The sequence below is a fragment of the Kryptolebias marmoratus genome, linkage group LG22 (genome assembly GCF_001649575.2).
Source record: "Kryptolebias marmoratus isolate JLee-2015 linkage group LG22, ASM164957v2, whole genome shotgun sequence".
Classification (NCBI taxonomy): Eukaryota; Metazoa; Chordata; class Actinopteri; order Cyprinodontiformes; family Rivulidae; genus Kryptolebias; species Kryptolebias marmoratus.
In genome coordinates, this window is record NC_051451.1 from 28,204,768 (window position 1) to 28,214,843 (window position 10,076).

Sequence of the window (10,076 nt, forward strand, 5' to 3'; positions counted from 1 at the left end):
GGTTTAGAGCTCCAACAGGACCAGGTTTAGAGCTCCAACAGGACCGGGTTTAGAGCTCCAACAGGACCGGGTTTAGAGCTCCTAACAGGACCAGGTTTAGAGCTTAATTAATAATTTTACTAATAAAAAGCTAGAAGTAGCAAAATAGAAGCTAAAGGTTTAGAAGACAAAAAGCTAGCTGTCAGCTAAACGTAGCAACAGATTAGTTAAATAATAAAAGTAGAAAATAATGCCAGATTTCAGAGATGCAGATGTTTTCTAAATATTTCTTAGGGTAATTGTATTTTTACCCTTTTAAATATTTATTAAATATTAAAAGTCAGAGCACGGTAATCCTGACTGAGCTGAACGTTTGGATATTTTATGGCTGACTCCTGATCAGTGTTTTAACGCACCAACGATGAAGCAGCTGTGATGATGAGGCACATCTGTAAATATTACCGTGAAGACTCGTCCAGCTGGGTGAAACCTCACAGATGCTGGATGTAACGTTCGTGTGCTTCATGTCCCAATCCGAGCCCGGCCCGCTCTGACCTCTCTGACATCTGTTTGTTATTGGATTTCCAGCCACAAAAAGGCAGAAAGCAGCAGATGACATTTAGATGAAATTCCATCAGATCTATACACATTACAGCTCTGGAAAAGCAGAAAGAAATTGATTTTACTCTTCATGCTACGCAATGATGCTCTGGATTATGTGACATGTCACAACATGTTTTTTATCTCCTCCTCCTCGCAGGCCTTTGCTCTTCCAGGGCAGTATGCTTTGGCACATCAAGATGTAAGTATGTTCATCTGAGTGACTGACACCCGTCCTGATCTACTCCTGCCCACACTCTCCAAGCCACCAAATTGCTCTCTCTGAGACGAAACTTCAGTCCCCCCAATCTGTTGACTAACACTAACCCACAGTAGCAGCATGCATCGAGATGAAAACAGGCAGGAGGTTGTAACCGGTTGTGACTGTATATTCTGATGACTTTCTGTAGATCTGCATGCAGGAACCGAATCTGTTCACACTGACACGATCTGTGATGGCTCTGTTTTGTAGCTGTCAGCTCCTCTGAAATAATCCAGTTTGATTGTTTAGCTCTAACTTCCTTCCTACCCTGCAGTTGACCAAGCTTCACCAGTTGGCTATGCAGCATATCCCCTTCCCTTCCCTTGGGCAGAGCAACCCTACCTTTCCTGGTACGTACCCACGGCCCCCCGAGGACGTCCATGTGTCCCTCTGTCTTCACTCCTTTTTAAACTCACACACCTGCTGCCACTTCGGCTTGAATCACTTCATTCAAGAACACCTTTGAAGGCGGGTTCTGTGGAAAGCAGGGGGAGGAGATAACATCTATTTTTAGAATCGGACACTGAGTTTTCTGAATCGAAACGTCAAAAATGAATATTATTAATCTGTGCTGCGCGGTGCCGTTTGTCCCAGTAGACTTACCGTAGCTTCCTGTCGTAGAAAATATCTGTCTGTAAATAACATAAAGTTATCAGAACAGGACTGTCTTAGTAACGTTTGATCTGTGCATACATTTCCAGCTTTTCTATGCAGTTATTAATGTTTAAACCATCCAGGCTCTCTTTATTGAGCATTACAAATATATAAATCAGTATTTATATAAAAAGAGTCAATTAAGTTTTAAAATAATCAAAATGCATCAATAATCGTTTTATAATCTCAGTCCTCTGAATCGGGGTTGGATTGTAAAGATTCCTGCTAGAGGAAATAAACTGTTAATATCTTACCTGTTGTGGATGAATCTCTTTGAGCAGCTGCAGTTTGGAGAAATGGGATTTAAATCTGACAGGACTGATGAGCTAACGACTAGTCAGAACGCAACCAAGACTACAGTGGATGTTTCTTAGACCACCGCCATGTTTGCATCGAACTGAGTTTTATGGTTATTTGCGAGTGCAAACAGCAGCAGCAGCAGCAGTTAGCTGTAGCACTTGGATGATGATGTTTCAGCAGGAATAATCGTGTTATAACCACACCGGTCCTCTGATTCCCAGCTTCTTACTGAAACCGTCTTTTTACCGGCGCCGTTTTCTCATCGTGTTGGCGCTCATTGCAGGCATCAGGTCATGTGACTTACAATACAAACTCAGTCTCTTTTTCAAGAAGAAATAAAAAACAAATAATAAGCAGAGGTCACACAGTAATGAGGTACATGAACGTGGAAAAGCAAGGTGAGCATGTAAACACAAAACTGATTAACAGACGAGTCGTTAGTCCTGTCATAATTAAACAAATCTGTTCACAGAGCTATCCACGACAGGTAATATATTAATTAATCAGAACCTTTCCGCAGAACTCCACTTCAAAATGTCTACAACATCCCTTTAATTGATGTTGGCTTTACAGACGTCAGATAAAAACCAAAACAAACCAGCATTTCTAACAGTCAGCTACTAGAATAGTTTTATAAAAACACAGAAACATACAGAACGAAGTAAAGAACGACAGCAGCTCGATCTGAGAGCGAAATGTGCAGAAATGTAAATATTGAACTTTTTCTCGTTTCCTCTCAAATTTCAGCTCCATCTGCCCAGTGATCCCCTCCAAACAAAACAAATCCTGATCTCTCGACCCCATCCTTTACCCTCGCAACATTTCTCCTCCAAATCCAACGCCGTCTTGGCCAAACTGTCCCCGACCTCAACAGCCCCACACTCATTTAATCTTCCATCACTAACCCAACACTGCCACCACTAACCAAACACCAAACTGTTGATCATTTAGGCAGGACTGGAGTTTTAGTTCATCTCAGGTTTTCTTTCTGCATCAAAATAAAACAAGTGCATGAAATATGCTTTTTGTGTTTGCACAAAGATCTTTTTCTTCTTCTTGTTCCCCATTTGTAATCAAAGTAGCACAACTTGTCTTGCCATAAAAGTAGAAACCATTAGTAAAATACTGTCATTAGTGTTTCTTGTTCTGCTTTGCAGGATTGGATGCGTCCGCCCCCACAAGTACACAAGAGCTGGCAATACCTAATGATGTAAGTGCTGCGCTATTTGTGCTCCCCACTCCAGTTTGTTTCCTCATATAACTAACTGCATTCAAACTTTCCAGGAGGACAGCAATAATGAGAAATTTTAGGACACATTGTTAGCAGCAGAAAGTAATTTATTCCTGCGCAAACTTACACAACAATTATTAGCTGGACAACGTGCAAACAGTGAGCTCCCAGAAGAAAACTTTTCTAAAGCTCTGCAGCTCTGCACTCAAAAAAACAGCCTGAGCACGTTTGATTGACTTCAGTATAAAAAAGTAAAGGCTTAGCTTTCCTTGAATGAATGCATGTCGCCCACCGCCCTTCATGATGGAGTTTTAACAGGAAGATTAACCCCGATCAGGCTGTAAGCAGAAGAGGACAAACAGCAGCTGAGAGGGTTGTTAGTTTCCCAACCTCTCTCCTGGGTGTTCGGCGGCTCTTCAGCACATCATCTGGTCGATGTGTCCCGTCCTGCAGCTTGGAGAGCTTTCATCAGTCAGTGGGGGAAGGGGGGGGAGGTCTTCATTCAGTATGCAGCTACACATCAAGCTGGCATGTTCCTGTGTTTGTCTTCTGTAAAGATTTACCACAACTCCGTCGGTCTGCAGCGTTCTGTCATCACTGCATGTATGAAACTGCAGATTCTGTTTAATGCACCCCCCCCTAAAAGGAAACAACCTCCACTTTGACTAAACTACAGACTTCTGAAGCGTTTGCTAAGAAAACAGCTTCAAATAAAACTACAACTGTCATGGCCGGTGGAGAGTGTGATGAACCCAGAACTCGTCATTCAAAAAGGAAACTAATTTATTAAAATTAAAGATGATCGAAACAAAAACTAAACTAAACAAAGAAACCGGCGAAGCAAGACAAGGGAACTGAACAACATGAGACTAGAGACACTGAACCAGCGGGGAAGTGGAGAAAGGGACCGGGTTTTAAAGCTGAGGATGATTATGGGAAGTGGGAACAGGTGAGTGATTACAATAGCGGACAGGTGGAGATGGGCGTGGCAATTAACAAATGGGCAACAAACAGGAAATCAAAACCAAAAGAAACCAGAAACAAAACACTAAATACAAAAAGAAACACTACCAAAACAAAACCTGACAACAACATTTGCTTTTAGGTGCCTAAATATCATGAACTGTTTGGCAAATAATAATTTAGTGTCACCTCAGATCAGCGTTTTATAGAAAAACGTTCATAAATGTTGTTAAAAGCTAACAGATTGGCGCCCAGTGGTTCTTTGAGCCCTGGTTATTATATCAGCCCTTCTGGAACCAACACATGACGTTACATTTTTAGTTGTAATTATTTTAGTTTTGATAAAATTCGATGATCCGATTGAGAGTGAAGTGAGTTTTAATCCACAACCAGCAGCCAGAGACTAGAAACAAAGCATCTAAAAGTTCACGTTTTAGCTCAGTTTAGTCAAACAAAGAGCAGTGCTCCAACAACAAAGAGTATTTATTGGAGGGTTGATTGCATCTCTGACTATTTTCAGGGTTCAGATCGTTGTCTTCCTGGTTTCTTGCTGTTTCCAAGCAACCGTGAGAGTCGAGCGCGTAACCTTTCCTAAAACAGTAAATTGTCAGTCAACACCACACGTGGAATATTCAAGCCAGATTTAACATGTTGATTATTGAGCTTCAGAAGTGTTGATGGTACCCAGAACTGGGCTGCGTTTAAAGTCCATCATCTTCCCATCGCCGAGAAAAAGTGGATTTAATCAACTTCATTTTCATCAAGAAAATAAATCAGAGAAACTTCACCAAAGTGTTTATAATTTGCTCAGAGAAAAAGATTTCTTCTGTTATAATATCACTGAAGGGGAGATAAATTCCTTTTTTATTTTATGAGCTTAAAGCACCATGATTATGATTTTACAGGAACAGAGTTTGGGTATAAGTATGTAATACAGCCAGGTATTTACCTTCCTTCACGTGCACATACCAGGAATTAACCAGGTCCATACCCTGGAAGTACCAGGCTTTAATATGTGTTTCGAATCTGAAAGGACTGCAGAGAAACGATTGTTTCTGCTCTCGGCGTGGCCTTCCCTCTTCTGTTTTCATATCAGATTTCTTCAGAGCTCGGGAACACGAGCTCCTTTGTTATTTACATGCTTCCAATCTCACCCTCTTCTAGTTTATTGGCTGCATAATTGGAAGACAAGGCAGCAAGATCAATGAGATTCGCCAAATCTCTGGAGCCCACATCAAAATTGCCAGCGCCGCTGATGGCTCAGCCATGCGCCAAGTCACGATCACGGGCTCGCCGGCCAGCATCAGTGTGGCCCAGTATCTCATCAACGCCAGGTAAGACATTACGGAGGGCAGCCACGTCCTGCCTGGTGATAAGAGACTGCTGTTTCTGCTGGGTGAGGCAGGATTTGTTCTGGCTCGCTGCTTCAGTTTTGACTTCATTGTTTCTGCTTTTTTAACACATTCCTCCTTTTATTTTTCTGTTGTCTCCTCTCTCCCTCCCCCCGCCTGCTCTTCACCCCTCGGCGTCATCCCACAGCTTAGAGATGGCTAAATACACCATGCAGGTGGCGTCCTCCGGGACCCCCGTTGACCTGAACATGAGCTTCTCTCAGAGCGCCCCTGCCGCCTCCACCGCCGTCCTGGCAGCCGGCACCCCAGCTCCCGCCACCATTAACGTCCACTCTCCCTCCACCCTACCAGCCATCCAAAACCCGCATTACGCCGTCCCCATTTCCAGCCTGCTTGGCATGAAAACGCTCCCCGTCCTGGCGGTCCACCCAGCTGCCACTTCCAGCCTGACCCAGGGTTTATCTCCTTACACCGCCAAGATGCCGTCAGCTGGCATTAAAAAATCTGAGCGGCAGAAGTTTTCTCCCTACTGATGACACTTTACGGCCAGTTACTGACGTTAATAAAAGAAGGCAGATAATTTAATTGAAATAGCATACATCATTTTTTTTATTTTCATACACCAGGAGAATAATAGGCAGAGAATGAAGTAATGGTAATGTTAAAAACATGTCTTCAGTAATTAAGAGAGGCAGCAGAGGTGCATATTAATTTAACATTATCAGGTGGACCATGCTTAGCAATTAATATGGAAACTCAGGCTCCTATTCAGGGAAGAAATATTTTTAATGGACTCATGTTCCAGAGCTTTAAAAAAAAAAAACCTCCAGGAGAAGAAGCATGTAAATATTGACTTTTATAGTTTTCTATTCGTGTAACTAGTTTTTATTAGAGAATTCAGGCTAAAATTATAATCAGTTCTGTTTTGAAAATGTTTGTCTCTTACCACAAATGTAGATGTGTTACAGAGATATTACGGCCATTTTAAAGGGGTTCTGTGGAAACAGTTAATATGTAGATAGAAGATCGTTAAGAGTTTCTTCTTCGGACCAACGGAGCTGATTTAACCCTTTCCTCCTGCAGGGCTGATGAATGCAGCTCAACAACAAACTCTTTAAAAGCAGAGAAAACATCCGATTTAAGGTTGTTCTGTTTTTTTTACTTTAAATAAAATAAAACAAAACAGAATCTCGTTATCAAACCAAGCTGAGGTCGTATCTGTGACATGTAAGATGCTGTTTATACCTGCAGCACAGAACCCCGCTTTAAAAAGGCTGGAATATTCCTGCAGGTAGTTTTGACAGGGATTGATCCAGTCTCCCGCCACGCCGGCGCCTCTGGTCCGTGTTAACAGGCTTGAGTGATCTGTAGTGTGGGATTAACCTAAAGCCCGAACGGATTCTGCTCGACCCGGTAATCCTGCAGAGCAGGCCTGGCCGGACCCGTTTACTGGTCCTGGGCAGCTTCTTGCTTGTTTGTTCTCCAGCGTAAACAAGAGGAAGTTTCAGCATCTGAAATGAGCACTGATCCGTTCTTTTAAGGAATGTTTTATTCATGTGTTTCGGATTTGGGTCTGCCCCCCAAACGATGCAAATCTGCAACATTTGTAAGGAAAAAAATAAAGGAAGCTTTTTATAAATGCAGGTTGTTTTTGTTTTGATTGTTTGTGGAGAAAGATATTTCACTGATTTTTGGACTTTCTGAACCGAACCTGGACCGGGTTTAATGGACTCTGAAGGATCCGGTTTCTGCCTGGAGGCACGCAGGAAAAACAAGAATCAGGATCAAGATGACAACTAAAATAATCTTCTGTTTTACAAACCTGTAAACTTTTTATTTCTCTGAACTTCCTGCACGTAGAAGAATCTTTTGTTTAAAGCTGAAATTCAAAAGAAAATAAGAAGAAATAAATATAATATTATTATATATATTTTATATATATTTTATATATTATTATGGGCGGTCGTGAGATCCTGAGAGGATTCGTTAACGCCGAGTGACTCGAGCTGCCAATCAGAAGAAACTGTGAGGACCTCGTTGGTTTCAGCGAATCAGAAACCTTCTGCAAACATCAACAAATAAAGTCTTGTTTTTAGCTTCAGTTTCATCAGTTATTTACATTAAAATCTGTGGTTATTTGCATGGCACAGCAGCAGCAGCTAGCTGTAGGAATGTCTACTTATCTGTGCTGAAATATCTGTGTGAACAGATGTCAGAACATCTTAAAACAACTCAAATCTTTAAAACTTCATGCTAACGCTGTTATTTAAACCTGCAGTTTTGCATTACTTCTATGGTTTTTGGTGGAATTATCAGGAAACATTTATTCTGTTTGCAGGAAGTGATCCTACCCTGCTACAGCTCGCTGCTGCCGCTATTTGTGCTGCAGATAACAGCAAAAATCCAAACAAACAGGATAAAGTAAAAGTTTGTGAGAATGGCGTCAGATTCAGGTTTTAAGATGGAAGCTTTTCTCTTTGGTCTGTTCATGTCAAACTAAGGTCGCTGAAACAGCCATCCACAGCAGGTAAGATATTAATTGTTTATAACCTTTCCACAGGATCTCACTTCAAAACGCTGAATATATCCCTTTAAGCTTGTCGGACAGACGGGGGATTGTCCAGTTTTTAACTCAGAAGCAAATGTTTGAGCTTTCATTTCTCTGGTTCCTTCGGCTGATCTGCATGAAAGGAACGAGCGAAGAGAACAGCAGAAATATTCATTTTACAGGGATTCTGACAGGAGCGCACACACTTTTACAAACAGATTTTTTTATCGCAGAGACCTTAAAGAGCTCGCCTAAACAAACCTTCCTGCAAACAACCAGGCTAATCTCCTGCTGAATATGCCTCTCGTGCTGAGGTGAAACTCTCCCAGCTTCCTGAAAAAAACCGGACTTCACCTCCAGCTGTCCAGCGAAGCGTGTCGTTAATGGGCAGGTGAAGTGCAGCCATGTTTCTCTGCGTCCCTGCCGTACCCCCACCCTTCGTTAACGCTGACTTTGCTCCAGTTTCCACCCAGGAGTGGGCACTTCTGTTCCGGCTGATCTGCAGAGTGTAGGAACGGAGGCATGCGGGCTCAAAATGCTGAAGTGGAGATAATCAATAGTTAATGGGGGGAGAAAAGTAATGACAGTGAAGAATGACATTTGAACCTCGGGGAAGGTGTAGAGGCAGGGAACAGGGCTGCTTGTATGCTGATGTGCGCCCGGAGCACATCAGAGTTCACAGCCAACTTCTAATGGTATATTAATGATTTCCTTTTTCCAACCACACACAGCCAGGAATGAAGGAACCATTTTTAGAGCTGCCTGCCATCATGCACTTTTCAAAAAGCTATTTAGAGACAAATAAGAACACAAATATATATATATTTATTCTCAGAGGAACCGAATTGCATGACAGTTTGTGGCAAATTGGTAGGTGAGGCTGTCACTCAGCTGCTGACAAATAAATCGCTGCAACACTTCTGCATACTTGTGTTGCTTAATAGCAGCATTTCTACTGGCTGGGGCTGTATTTTAAACGTGTTCTGCTGGAAGGGCAATTTTCAACACTGTTAACAATAAATACAGATTTATCAGACCCCGAACAGAGGGAGTAATTATTAATACATGCCTGATAATCCTCCATCTTCTGTTATTTCAACACATTCACTCCAGATATTCCCGTATTTTGCAAAATGACAAATCTGAGTTTGATTTCAGAGAAATAAACTCGGCTTCGGTCGGATTATTTTCTGTTTACTACATGTGGAAGAAGCTATCGCAGCTGCACTTCTGACAAAGTTGGGACGTTGTGTCAAATGTGAAACAGAACAAATCTCATAAATACATATTTTAATGGATTATAGTAAAATGTTAAAACTAAGAAATTGCACTTTAAAAAAGGTAACTGTGAATTTTATAGCAGCAACACGTCTGTAAAGAGTTGTTCCAACAAAAGGCTGTATTTCAGACACAGATGGGCGGGGTTTAACATTTCAAAATAAAGGAATAATTTCAGAATAAAGTTCCTCAACAGAACATTCAGAAGTCTCTGAATTTCCCGTCATCTGCAGATCATAAAATCAATCTGTAGAAACCACTGAGGTCAAAGGTCAGGTTCTGGTTCTGGTTCTGCTCAGGAACACTGTCTGTAAACACAGATGCTGCTTAAAGCTCTATCAGGCAAAGAAGAAGCCAGATGTGAACAGATGTGTCTCCTCTGGACCAAAGAGGAGAACTGATCTGAGGTCCAGCCTGCCTCTCTGATGGTATGGGGGTGCATTAGTCCAGGTTTTAGAACAACCTCAGGTCCAGATGTTTACAGACTGATGTTGGAAGAGGAGATTTCTTTGATCTGTTTTTATGTTTCATTTTGAGCAAATACGGTTTTAATTTCACTCGTTCCAACTGAGGTTGGACAGAAACCAACAGGATGAAACATGGCGCCCACCTGTTCACCAGCAGGTGCAGCTGGGGGGCGGAGCCTAAACTTTACAGTCAGACATGTGAACAGTTTTGTTATAAACTAAATGAACCTGTAGAGTCACGTGACCAGTTACCGTATCGCAGCCTATGAGTCACGTGACTCCGCTCTCTAATTGCAGCTGATTACATGAAGCAGCTGATCGCAGCAGCGAGTGAGCCTCCCTCTGATCATCCTAATTGGCCGCCCGCTCGGCTCCACCTAGCGGCCGCGCGCGCCTCGGATCCGGGGGGACGGAGCGCCCTCCCCCCTCCCTCCCTCCCTCC

At 42.3% G+C, this 10,076-nt stretch overlaps 1 protein-coding gene across 3 annotated transcripts in view; it reads left to right on the forward strand.

Annotated features, from left to right (window-relative positions):
- The window catches only part of zgc:110045 (uncharacterized protein LOC664755 homolog), a 16,540-nt gene extending 9,556 nt beyond the window's left edge, over nt 1-6,984 (forward strand). For 2 of the 3 annotated variants that reach the window (XM_037973627.1, XM_017435093.3), the window contains exons 9-13: nt 740-781; nt 1,116-1,191; nt 2,953-3,005; nt 5,154-5,323; nt 5,529-6,984. In XM_037973627.1, the coding sequence (XP_037829555.1) occupies nt 740-781; nt 1,116-1,191; nt 2,953-3,005; nt 5,154-5,323; nt 5,529-5,874 (687 nt within the window). In that variant the 3' untranslated portion in view covers nt 5,875-6,984. Of the gene's footprint in view, nt 1-739; nt 782-1,115; nt 1,192-2,952; nt 3,006-5,153; nt 5,324-5,528 lie in introns of those variants that run through there. The other variant, XM_017435095.3, reaches the window with a different exon arrangement.
- Nucleotides 6,985-10,076: the final 3,092 nt, after the last annotated feature.